The sequence below is a fragment of the Pinus tabuliformis genome, chromosome 9 (assembly GCF_031772625.1).
Source record: "Pinus tabuliformis cultivar Carrire ecotype Pingquan chromosome 9, CPIR1, whole genome shotgun sequence".
NCBI lineage: Eukaryota > Viridiplantae > Streptophyta > Pinopsida > Pinales > Pinaceae > Pinus > Pinus tabuliformis.
In genome coordinates, this window is record NC_142307.1 from 1,517,159,867 (window position 1) to 1,517,173,040 (window position 13,174).

A 13,174-nucleotide genomic window follows, 5' to 3' on the forward strand; every position below is an offset into this window, starting at 1 on the left:
CATCACTCATTTTGAATTTGGAAACCCGCCGTCCCATGTCATACCATCGCCCGCATACCATCCATACATCACTCATTTTGAATTTGGAAACCCGCCTAAATACTGACTCGCGCCTTTCTCTCCTATTTACTGCCCTCCACTTCCTCCCTGCTTTATCAGTCAATATCGTCTGAATGCTTTTGAAATCGGGAATTTCTGTCCGAATCTCTGCAATTTTCACACTGTACTCAGAATTCGGTGTCAACTGAAGGGAGTATCAATCTCTGTTTCGGCGATTCATACAAATTTGTGGCAAATCAGCAGATAAAGAAGTCAAAAAAATGGCAGTGAATACGCCTGTGTTCACAATAGCAGCTGCGGTTGCCGCAATTGGGGCTTTCTGCAGGTTCGAATCTCATCGCCTTCCATCAACATCAAATACGGATGGCCATCATGTAAGTATATGAAAAATTGCTTCTTCATCATTTTGGGTTCTACAAAGAGGGGAGGGGTTACTGTTTCTTGGGGTTAAGGTTTCTAATTATGGTGGTTTTTGGGTTCACAGGATCAGAGTTACAGTCGGCAGGGCGGTGAATTAAATAGAAAAGCAAAGGAGGAACGGACGACAGTAAAGTTTGCCCCTGAATTTGACGGTCTCCACTGCTATGAGACGTTGGTTAGGTTCTGATTGCTGTGAGGATGAACTTAACCTGCCAGCAAATTGAATTTCACTGATGTGATAAATTATGTAAAATATATTCATTTAAATTATATTTTTGGACGACTTTCCCTTCTTTGTATTTCCTGAATAATTTCTTTAATTTAATTCTTCCGATTATTTTTTAATGATTATCCCACAGTTTTAGCTCGCCAAAATTTGGGCATTCGAATTATGCTAAAATCGCCCAAAATCGTGGATTCTAATGACACAAATTCAGAGGGCCATTTAAAACCTTTACAGCACAGAATCTGTATCATGGAGTCGCAATGCTGGTAGTTTGTATTTTAAAATGTTTTTTATTTTTTGTGCATTTTTTTCACAATTTTTCCCCAGCGGTATAATATGCAGAATTCGGTATATAATTTGCAGAATTGAAATGTTCAATGTTTTTGGTTTTTTTATCATTTTTTTTTTCTCAATTGTGTCCCACATTTGATGGGATGATATTTTCCCGGCGGTATAATATGCATAATTCTGTATATAATTTGGATAATTGAAGTGTTTTGATAGGATATTTTCCCAACTTTATAATATCTAGAATAATTTGGAGTTGGAGAATGGAAGTGTTTTAAGGAGTTATTGAAATTTTTAAAAAAATTGAATTCATTTATACATTTTAATAATTATAATTTTTAATAAAAATTTACACTTAACTGTTCCATAATTAAATTTTTAATAAAAATTATACCACCAAACAAATCCTCTACCAATTAACTACATTCTACAATTTACTCTAAACAAATCCTCTACCAATTAACTACATTCTACAATTTACTCTAAATTCTTATAGCTAAACCAAATTAACAATAAAATTAAAATTAACAATTTACTCTAAACAAATCCTCTACCAATTAACTACATTCTACAATTTACTCTAAATTCTTATAGCTAAACCAAATTAACAATAAAATTAAAATTAAAATCTCATTCTCAACACCTCCATGATTCTATTTTTCTATAACCAGAAAAACCGTAACAATAAAATTAAACTAAAAATAAAAAATATGATTTTGTTTTTTTGTATGACTAGAAAAACAGTAACAATAAAGTTAAAATAAAAATTAAAAAATTCTCGATTCCTTGTCATGGACAATTCCTTCATGAATCTTTTTTAATAACTATGAAAAAATAATATGCAGTCACACATGCGAAGATAAAGAAGGTATCTCTGTTGCCATAGAAGCCCTCCACCACAGTCATACATATCTCATTGGTTGGGCTAGTAAAGTAGGCCTATAAGGCCTCTCACTCAAGCGAAAAGGAAGCTCACTCAAGTGAAGAATAAAATAGGACCTCCACATAAGAGTCTTGAAGGAATCCCCTCACACGCGTGAAGAAATAGTGATACACTATTGTCATATCAAACCTGCAACTATATCTCAAGAAAGAGCTCGGTTGGAGGAAGGATAAAGTACTCTTCATATGTAAAGGAATCTACCAAGGAGCAAAGAGGAATATCTATTATAGAAGAAACATAACAAGGACTACTATCAGTTGCCAGAAGAAGGACGAAGTACTAGGGAGCAAAGTGTTGGAAAGAGGAAGACTAAGTGTCGGGGAACTCCTATTTCTTACCCCATAGAAGAGAGATAAGTGGTACCAGTGGCAGCTTTCGTTTCACTTGCTCTTCATTCTGGTGATTGTGGCGTTGCTTCTTACGTTGTCTTGGTACATGACCTACTAATCGGCATATACGGAAGATGTGCGCATATACAGAAACTGGGCATATACGGAAGATGTGTGCATATACGGAAACTGGGCATATACGGAAGATGTGAGCATATACGGAAACTGGGCATATACGGAAGATGTGCGCATATACGGAAACTGGGCATATACGGAAGATGTGCGCATATACGGAAACTGGGCATATACGGAAACTGGGCATATACGGAAGATGTGCGCATATACGGAAACTGGGCATATACGGAAGATGTGTGCATATACGGAAACTGGGCATATACGGAAGATGTGCGCATATACGGAAACTGGGCATATACGGAAGATGTGCGCATATACGGAAACTGGGCATATACGGAAGATGTGCGCATATACGGAAACTGGGCATATACGGAAGATGTGTGCATATACGGAAACTGGGCATATACGGAAGGTGTGTGCATATACGGAAACTGGGCATATACGGAAACTGGGCATATACGGAAGATGTGCGCATATACGGAAACTGGGCATATACGGAAGATGTGTGCATATACGGAAACTGGGCATATATGGCAACTAGGCATATACGGAAGATGTGCGCATATACGAAAACTGGGCATATACGGAAGATGTGTGCATATACGGAAACTGGGCATATATGGAAGATGTGCGCATATACGGAAACTGGGCATATACGGAAGATGTGCACATATACAGAAACTGGGCATATACGGAAGATGTGTGCATATACGAAAACTGGGCGTATACAGAAACTGGGCATATACGAAAGATGTGTGCATATACGGAAACTGGGCATATACGGAAGATGTGTCCATATACGGAAACTGGGCATATACGGAAGATGTGCGCATATACGGAAACTGGGCATATACGGAAGATGTGGGCATATACGGAAGATGTGCGCATATACGGAAACTGGGCATATACGGAAGATGTGTGCATATACGGAAACTGGGCATATACGGAAGATGTGTGCATATACGGAAACTGGGCATATACGGAAGATGTGCGCATATACGGAAACTGGGCATATACGGAAGAAGGTCCTCCTTGAAAGACTTGATCAACTAATCATCACCTGTCAATATCAGATCATCAACATAAAGAACAATGATCAATGGCTTACCTTCTACCATGATGTGGTAAAGGTTCGCATCTGCTTCACTCTTTGTGAAGCCCAACCCGGTGAAATAGCTGTTGATCCTGGTGTAACAAGCACGAGGTGCTTGCTTCAGCCTATACAAAGCTCTCAAGCTATCATGCTCTCTCTTCAATCAAACAATACAACTCACAGACTGAAAAGACACAGTATATGTCCTCCTCAAGCCCTCCAAGCCTCCTATTTCCCTGCACAGTTTTTCTTGGGCTCCAATGATGCCACATGTGTGAATTAGCCTCATCACACTCACAAAACCTGAAGAAGTAACTGCCCAAACCTGAAGGAGATAATTCCTTCTGCATGGATGAGTTTCCTTTATAGAAAAAATCCTCCAACTGATAGTACATTGTCCCTCCATCTAATCTCAACTGGGACTCTGTCTGAACTGACATGCATGAGTTATTTATGAGAGAATATTCAGTTATCTGAAGTGCAGCAGTTACATGCATGCATGCATTAACTAACTAAACTCACAATTAATTCAACAAACTGTTTGAATTAATCTAATTGGACTTGACTCAGTTAACTGAGCCAACTAATTACAACTCAGTATTACAACTCATCCTTATCTCTTTAATTGATGGATAAATTCCTCAATTAATGGACAACTGTTGCATGTCCCCACATAGACTTCATGTTTGATTTTCCTCAACTAATTAACTCATGGTGAATTAATTAATTATTTTACAAATAGCTGCTAAGATCAAATTCGAATTTTACTTCTCAATTTTAGTTGAGGGACTAACTAAAATTGGAATCCATCCTGAAATGCTATTTTTAACACTTCCGTTTTTCATTCCTTGTTGCTATGTCCAACACTAGTACCCGAACTGCGATTTATAGCAGTGTTATTTTTAGCACTTCTATTTTTAGCATTTCTTGTTGCCATTTTCAACAATTGAAACATCATCAAATCACTCGACCTCTCATCAAATCGAAAGGGTTTTTTTCGATCGATAATGCGCAACATCCATAAGTCGAGAAAGGATCAAGTTCTCCGGCATCAGCTTTGAAATCCATTCCTTCATCTGGCTGGCTAAGCCATTTCTCTTTCTCAAAAAATGGCATGAACAAACAAAGATACCATTCAGGGTTCAATTCCTCGACATACCAAATGGAAAAAATACATCCATAAGTCAAGGAGAGGGAATGAAGTAATTTGACTGCTTATCTTTAGGTTGATAGGCCTCTCTTTTGAATCAGTGCACCTCTTGTCTTAGTCTACACTTCTCATGTCTATCTGACATCTGTACATAGATTTTTATGCCACCCAGAGACATCTGTGCACACCATTTTTACACTAGAGTTCCAGGAGAGTCCGTTTGAATTCTTCATGGAGTTTATGGCACTAAACATGAGTTTTATGGTGCATGACTTCATGACAAAGAAAAAGATGACATTTTTTGATACGTCGATACTGTCGCCGACAAAGTCGCGGGATATGGAATGTTTACTAATATCATAAACGACAGGTTGGAATACGACACAGGCACAATAAGCAACCAAGAATGGGGTGGAATCATGTTATACCATAGATACTGCAGCTTTTTGGGCATGGACACAAGATACAACCTCGACTACAAAAACCATAGGCATTTCTAAACTCAATATCTACGATACCAAGCAATCACATCGACTATTGCTACTTCGTGTTCAATCTAATTTCCATCTAAAAAATAAATAATTGCCCCTAGGTTTGAAAATAAAGTCCCTGGGAGTTGTCGTGATGGGAGGAGTTGGCTTTGTTGGAAGTCACCTAGTTGACAGGCTCATGAAAAGAGGTGACAATGTTATTATTGTTGACGATTTCTTTACATGAAGAAAGGAGAATGTTTTGCATCATTTTGGCAATCTAAGGTTTGAACTGATAAGGCATGATGTTCTGGAATCCTTATTGTTGGAGGTTGATAAAATCTACCATTTGGCTTGTGATGCTTCCCCTGTGCATTACAAACATAATCATGTGAATACTATCATATCCTTTACTCATCGAAATATGAAATGAATCTATGCTTTTTAAGTAAATTTCTGTAGATCTTGCTATTTTTCACAATGGAGGTTTCTATTCAGTATTTTTTTATTATAAAATTGTTATGTTTTGCTCTGAATCCTTAACTCGAGATTTACAAAACTAATGTTCTGGGAACCTTGAACATGCTCGGACTTTCCAAGCATGTTGGGGCATGCTTTTTGCTTACAAGTACAAGTGAGTTTTATGGAGATCCTCTTGAACATCCTCAAACTGAAGCATATTGGAGCAATGTTAATCCCATCGATTAGTTTCTTATCGGACTTACCTTGGATGAAGGCAGTCACCATGTTTTATTTTCAATTATTGTTCGATGTTTTCCTTGTATTGAAAACTAAAAGAATTATCGTTTTCATGGTGATATTCAAGAGTCCGCAGTTGCTATGATGAGGGTAAGAAAACAACCGAAACTCTAACAATGGATTATCACAGGGGAGCAAATGTTGAGGTGTATTGTGAATCTGAGTTTGTCTTAATATCTGTATTAAATCTAAATATATTAAACCTTATTTCACATCACACTTGCCAAGATACTTATTTGATATCGTGCTTTCAAGTTCATATTTCTCAAATTTTCAATACATACAGTCTGCGAATGTGCCTTGATGATGGTCAGATTGTAAGTAATTTTGTTGCTCAGGTAAGTTATTGATTTTCTTCCCAGACTCTCAAGGCTATGATCTCATAACTTTGTAGTTGTATTATGCATTGAATGTTGGTGTTACATAGGTTGTGTAGTTGTAGACCATACGATGATTCTCCTTGAAGAAAAATCTAGAGCTACATTATCTGTTTATTGGTACTTTGATTTTTCTTTTTAGCTTGGTTCCTATTCAAAAGTGTCGTACTATTTGGTGTGTTTTTCAAAAGGCCTAGAGATTTTTTATTGCAAGACATAGTCCAATAAAGGTTAGCAATCCTTTAGTAGTTTGATAGGTACCACAAAATACCGAATAGAAACCTAATTATTCTAATAGAAATCTTTGAAAATTATATTTACCCGAAAATTATATGAAGTAATAAGTCATTCACAGGGTAATTAAAAAACATCTTATATGGTTCAGTAAGAAGAAGCATGTATTTAAGGAACTTTGGCAGGTATTATGGAACTTTGGGAAGTATTTGGATTTCTTATGTTTGTAATATTGTATTATTGCACTTAATGGTGCTTTTGCTTAAGACAATTTTTTTTCCACTGCTTTGATGATTTCCCCAAATGATTATAATCATTTATCTTTTTGAATTATGCTTTTCTATTCACTTAGGGCCTTTGTATAACCTTTTGATTATGTGCCTTAATTATTTTCTAGTTCCTTTGTGCTTAATCTTTTCTTTCTATAGTGAGTTAATTTGGGATTTATTCCTTTTTCTTGTCTAAGATAATTTTGATAAATTCCTTATTATTATGTATAGCCTTTGTGCAAGGAGCCTTTGACATTCTATGGAGATGGGAAACATACACAGAGATTCTAGTTCGTTTATGATCTGGTAAGTTGACAATTGCAGCAGAAATATTGGTCCATTGTTTATCGCTCCGTGTTGTTGGAAGTAATATGGTACTGTTTTCTTTCACTTCTCAAATAAAAATTAACTACAAACACTTCCTTGGAAACCCCGAAGGTTGAATGCCTTATGTGACTTATGGAGGCATGTTGGTCCTTTCAATCTTGGGAATCCTGGGGAATTTACAATGTTAGAACTAGCACAGGTAACTGTAAATCCTTTCATACTTATTCAGGACACTAGAAAAGAGTTGTAGATTTGTATATGGTATGCCTAGTTATTATTCATGGAGCATGATATACTTGAGCATGCAATGAATTTAGTCTTGTGGTTCAGAAGATTTTTAGTTTTCTTGGAACTTTCCAGCTGCAAGCCGATATAGGAAATTTAGTTGTAGACAATCTGCCCTTCATAATTTGTGTGTTGGCCAAGGAAAAATCTACAATTCTCATGTATGGAAGCTTGAATATTGAATTTGACCGTTGTGATTTTGGTAAAATAAAATTTATTTTATTTTATAAATTTGTCACATTTTGACTTACATTTATTGTTCCGTTATCATTATATGAACACGCCAAATTCACGAGCAAGAGAGTTGAATCTAGCAATTTTCTAAAGTCAATTCACTTTATAATTTGAATATTATTAATATTTTTTATAAATTTGGTTTTTTGTTATTTAGTGGTGTATGATGGATTTTTTTTTGTGTGATGGATGTACTTTGCAATGGATGCATGTAACTATTTGCATAAGTTTCTTTATTTTTTATTTGTTTTTTAAATATTATAAGTTTCACATTTGTTGAAGACTACATTTAATTTATAACTCTTTTCTTCCCAAAATTGAGGAGGTAGTTTCTAACTCACTTGAATTTAAAAGTATCCTTGTTATTCTCTCAGGTTTGAGCTATGACATTGATCTGAGTTTCTAGAGGTCGAATCTGGTGTCCGTGTTGCCCTTCAAGAACAAGATAGTCTAAGAACTTCACTGGTATGCTTTCGAACTCCAGGATCCATAAAACTAAAATATTATCTTTTACAATATCTATATAAAATTTAAATTTTCCAATACATATTATGCAAATGCGTTCCTCATATCATTTTTCCAATTTAAAAAACCTATCGACCTATGTTTGCACATTTTGAGACAATTGCTAGTCAAATACACCTCCTAGCTTTATTTGTCCATCAGTTCAAGACCCATTGGGGTCTCACCATGAGGAGAGGAACTTTTAGAAAGAAGCAGTTCACTTTAAATCAGTTAATTAACCAGCCCTTCTCAATAATGAACGGGGAAAGGTGCTTAAACCAAAGATTCGTTTAATCACATTCCGTCAACTTTCAGTAATGAGTGAGAGGGAAATTGCTGAGCTAACCACAACTTATTGCAATAGGCGTGTTGGGATAGGCGTATTAGGTACTTTATTTATAGTGATTCATTAGCCGTATCTCCCCAAGTTAGACCAAACCAATACTGGGGGAAGGGGATAAAAATAAGCTGGATTGGATCATATAAATCGACGGAGGAGCAGACTAACTTTTCGAAAGAGCAGACTAGCAGACCTCGTATGTATGTTCCTCCCCCGCAATGCATTGGATGAAAGGGAAGTGCGTGCCCAGGATGAAAAATACCGTAAGGGGCTAAATCAGCTTCACTGAACCAAGTTAATTTATTGACTCTACCGATGTACAATTTAATCGTTTATTAATGCCTTTTTATGACAATGTACCAAAAAAACAATTTTTGATGGAATCTTTGATATCACCCACATTTATCGATGGGTAATATCGTTGTTTTTATTATAGCTTTAAAACCAGTTTAATTGATTTTAAATTTAAATTTATTAAGTATTGACGTATCAATTTAAAAGTTAAGATGGATCTAAAGTAATATGCTTGCATTTCATAATAAATTTCTTCAAACTTTTGTTTCATCATAACAAATACTATAAGAAAAATCATGACTTCTCAAAACCTAAACCCAAAAATTACTTTTTAATTTTTATTTTACCTAATCTTAATATTTAAATCACATAACATTACAAATATCTATTTCATATAAAACTTGAAAACACTTCTCAACATAAATAATAATCAATTTTAATAATATAATATAATTTATCAAATATAAAAAGCACTGCAAGACAATTTTATTATCAAATTTAAAACCTCTCAAAGCCATTAGTAATCAACTCTAATAATATAATAATAAAATTTACCAAATACAAAAAGTACTACAAGATAATTTTATTATCAAATTTAAGAAATTGTCTAAATAAAATTTTGTTGCAAATATCTGTCATATAAAACTCGAAAACACCTCTTAACACGATTAGTAATCATCTTTAATAGTAGACTATAATTTATCAAATATAAAAAACACTACAAAATAATCTTGGTATCAAATTTAAGAAGTTGTCCAAATAAAAAAAATAATTGTGACCCTACTTCATGAATCTATAAATGGAGATTTAATTATTAAAATATTTTTTTGAAATTGAAAATAAATATGAATGTAGTATTATAAATAATTAATTTATAACTGTGTTAAATTTTAATAAGAAAGCTTAAATTTATAATTATTTAATTTCATGTGATTATTGATTTTTTCCCATTAAAAGAATTACATATTAATATAAGGTTTTTTTTAAATAGCTTTAGTTTAATTTTTTTGAAATGTTAATTATATATGGTTATTTATTAAATTTTATTTGGTCATATAAATTAAAATAATGATTCAAATTCATAATTATTATATTTCATAATTTTAGATTTAAATTTAATTAATAAGCATATAAAAATTATATATTTAATATTTTTTTTTCTAAGTTATATATCTATTTGTCTTGGGAGCAGCTCAATTGGTGATGGAAATAATGTGAAATCTGTGGAAAATGAGAGATCCAAGGTTCCAGTTACAGAAAGGAGGAGAGGTAGTAAACCTTTGAACCCCATAGATTTACTTAAGGTGCAAAGAAATTCGATCCCTCTAGATTCTTGGTAGTTTCGGAGTTAAGATGGATCTAAAATGGTTATTAATGAGCGGTTCTCATTAAATATTTTAAAACCTTCTTCCAAGTACACTTATTCATAAATTGATTTTTTTTAATTATCTTTTTAATAGTAGGAAAACCTATAATAACTCAGTTGTGAAAGCAGCAGTGGGACAACGATCACATCACAGGTTGTTATCCTCAAATGCATTAAATATTTTAAAACCTTCTTCCAAGTACACTTATTCATAAATTGATTTTTTTTAATTATCTTTTTAATAGTAGGAAAACTTATAATAACTCAGTTGTGAAAGCAGCAGTGGGACAACGATCACAGGTTGTTATCCTCAAATGTACTGGTGTATGCTTATATTTTTTTTTTTTTTGAAAAGTAGGTAAACCTATCATAATTCAGTTGTCAAACCAATACTGAGACAACCGTTATTGGTTGTTATGCACTTATTGTTATTGGCAAATGTAAAATGACTCAACAACATTATTTAAAAATCATTGTTATTGACAAATGCTGAGTGACTCATCAACATTATTTAAAAAGATAACTTTTTATTCTTATAAAATACCTCTAGATTTTAAATTGTTAAATTATTTCCTTACCAAACAAACCATTTTTAAAACCCTCTCGAATCATAAATTAAAATGTGTTAAATGATGATAACACAGATTAGACTTAAATAAAACTGTAACGTTTAAACCATTGACCAATAAAATTGTAAATGTAAAATTCAATACAATAGTATCTCAAATCTAAGTTTAATATCCTCGGTGGTGTCCCAAAGGTGAATTTTATTTACTGAAATCCAAAGGGTTGACGTTTTAAACCAATGGATGGAGGTAGGATTGTAAGATAACAGTTTTTAACCATGGCTGAATGATTAATCTATTTTATGCATAGACATGCCCGTGCTGTATGACGCAATTGAATTTCAGAGTTGTAGACGATTAGGTGAAAAAATGTGTTACGGTGACTAGTGGATAATTATATATTTTTTAATTTTTATAAAATACTATATATATATAAAAGAGAGAGTTTTCATATATGTTAAAGAATATTATACAAATAAGTACGAAGGAAATTAGTTTTTCCGTTTAAATTTAAATTCCGCTTTTGTAACCTATAATGTCATAACAATTTATAAAACAATTCTGGCAATACTACTAATAGTAGAACAGAAAATGAAATGAAATCCACTTTTGTAACATATAATGTCAAATTTCTGGCAATACTATTATTGATAGTAGAACAGAAAAGGAAATGAACCGATTCCAGTCATCCACCAAACGCATGGTATTGAAAGCGAGGATCTCGTGGTGTGAAAGACAGTACAAAGTGAGGTGAGGTGAAAGCGAGGATCTCTTCACATCCCTGAATAATAACTTTTCAAATCCCCATTCCCTGCGCAACAGAATTATCACATTGAATTTCAAACCCCAAAAACATATTCGAATTTTTTCTTCGGATTAATAGAAACCATAATGACTATTACCTGGAATAAGTACTGTTAGCCGAGATGCTGTGCAGTTTATTCTGCAAGCAGAGCTTGTTAGACATGGAATATTGCTCAATGGTGAATTGGGTATAGCCAGAGAGCTCATTCAACACATATTGCAGTGTTTTCCGCCGAGGAATATAGAGATACTCATCTACATCGAAGAAAAAAGTCCAATTCGCCATGAATTTGTACCTGTGCAAACAATCGTTCACAATGAGGAACTGATTATGGTAATACCCGTCATATTGTTCCTGCTCTGTTACATCCTGCAACGTCACACGACCTGCTCGAATCCATGGCTCCAACACCTTTCTAACTTGGGAATGGACTCCACCAGCATCGTGAAAAACAAAGTGCGATCTAGGGCCAAAGAATTTGGCATGATAAGCCATCCACTCTCTCATTCTCTGAGGATTCAGGTCACCGTACAGCGAGGAACCACAGTAGAGGTAATCATATGGGGGAGCCTGACTGTAAACAGAGGCATTGTAGGTACCTTTTTGTTCTGTGAGAGCAACGATTCTCTCAGCTTTCCCAAATTTGTTGCCATGGAGTGCATGAAGAATGAGCGCTATAATCCAAATAAGAACCGATGTTCCTCAGATCTGAGTCAATCCACCGAGCATTAGTTTGATTCCAACTCCTCCGAAGCCTGTGGCCTTGTTATAACAGTGAACTCCTGTGAGGATATTGGCTTGACCTGTCACTGTAATCCCCACAGCAGCCGAAAAGATGACAACGTCCGTTACAGCGTTGTGGTTGCCCATGAGGCTTATGCCCACGCCGCTGAATTTCTTCTCGTCCGGGCTTCCACCGGCGGTAATGCGCTGCCCCAGGAAGGAATTCCGGATATATGTCTCGTGCCCGCCCTGAACCATGATGCCAGACGACTTGAAATGCGAGATATAGCAATTATCGATGTTCAAATTTTGAATTTGGGCCGGGCGGGTTCACCAGTTCAAACTTCGAATTTGGCGGGGCGGATTCACCAGTTCAAATTTCGAATTTGAATTTGAATGGTTCGGTTAACATTCAGATGCCCCGTCCAGATGCATAGCATAGCATGGTATCAGCGCGTCACATCTCAGATGCCCCGTCCAGATGCATAGCATAGCATGGTATGGTTTTATGTATTGTACATGGTGGTTATCCGTGGTATGATTTACCGGAAAGCGCTTGTCCAGAAATAATCCGGGGTGTCAGCGTGATTGTACTACCGTCTATGCCCACGGAATGACAGTGATGTAAGGGAGCATTAATAATGCTATAGTCCATGAAATAGCACTTGCCCCATACATATGCCCATGGGTTACCTTGGGAGATTACCGTGGTAGACGTGAAGGCCTTCGGATAGCGATGTCTAAGGGATTTCCTGCTGCCACCAGACCGTACGAATACAAAGGTATACAATATAATGTACGCATAGATGGGAAGCTCATTTGAATTTGGTAGACGTGAACGCCTTCCGATAGCGATGTCTAAGGGATTTCCTGCTGCCACCAGACCGTACGAATACAAAGGTATACGATATAATGTACGCATAGATGGGAAGCTCATTTGAATTTGATAACCCGGCTGGAAATTTGAAATTTGAATA

At 35.1% G+C, this 13,174-nt stretch overlaps 1 protein-coding gene and 1 pseudogene across 1 annotated transcript; one reads left to right on the forward strand and one right to left on the reverse strand.

Annotated features, from left to right (window-relative positions):
• LOC149154361 (uncharacterized) lies at nt 1-683 on the forward strand. The gene is made up of 2 exons (XM_089445685.1): nt 1-434; nt 545-683. The coding sequence occupies exons 1-2, from the start codon at nt 321-323 to the stop codon at nt 665-667; spliced, it is 237 nt and encodes a 78-aa protein (XP_089301811.1). The 5' UTR covers nt 1-320; the 3' UTR covers nt 668-683.
• Nucleotides 684-11,293: 10,610 nt separating this feature from the next.
• On the reverse strand, nt 11,294-12,455 carry LOC149154362 (galactan beta-1,4-galactosyltransferase GALS1 pseudogene; annotated as a pseudogene).
• Between the last annotated feature and the right edge of the window lie 719 nt (nt 12,456-13,174).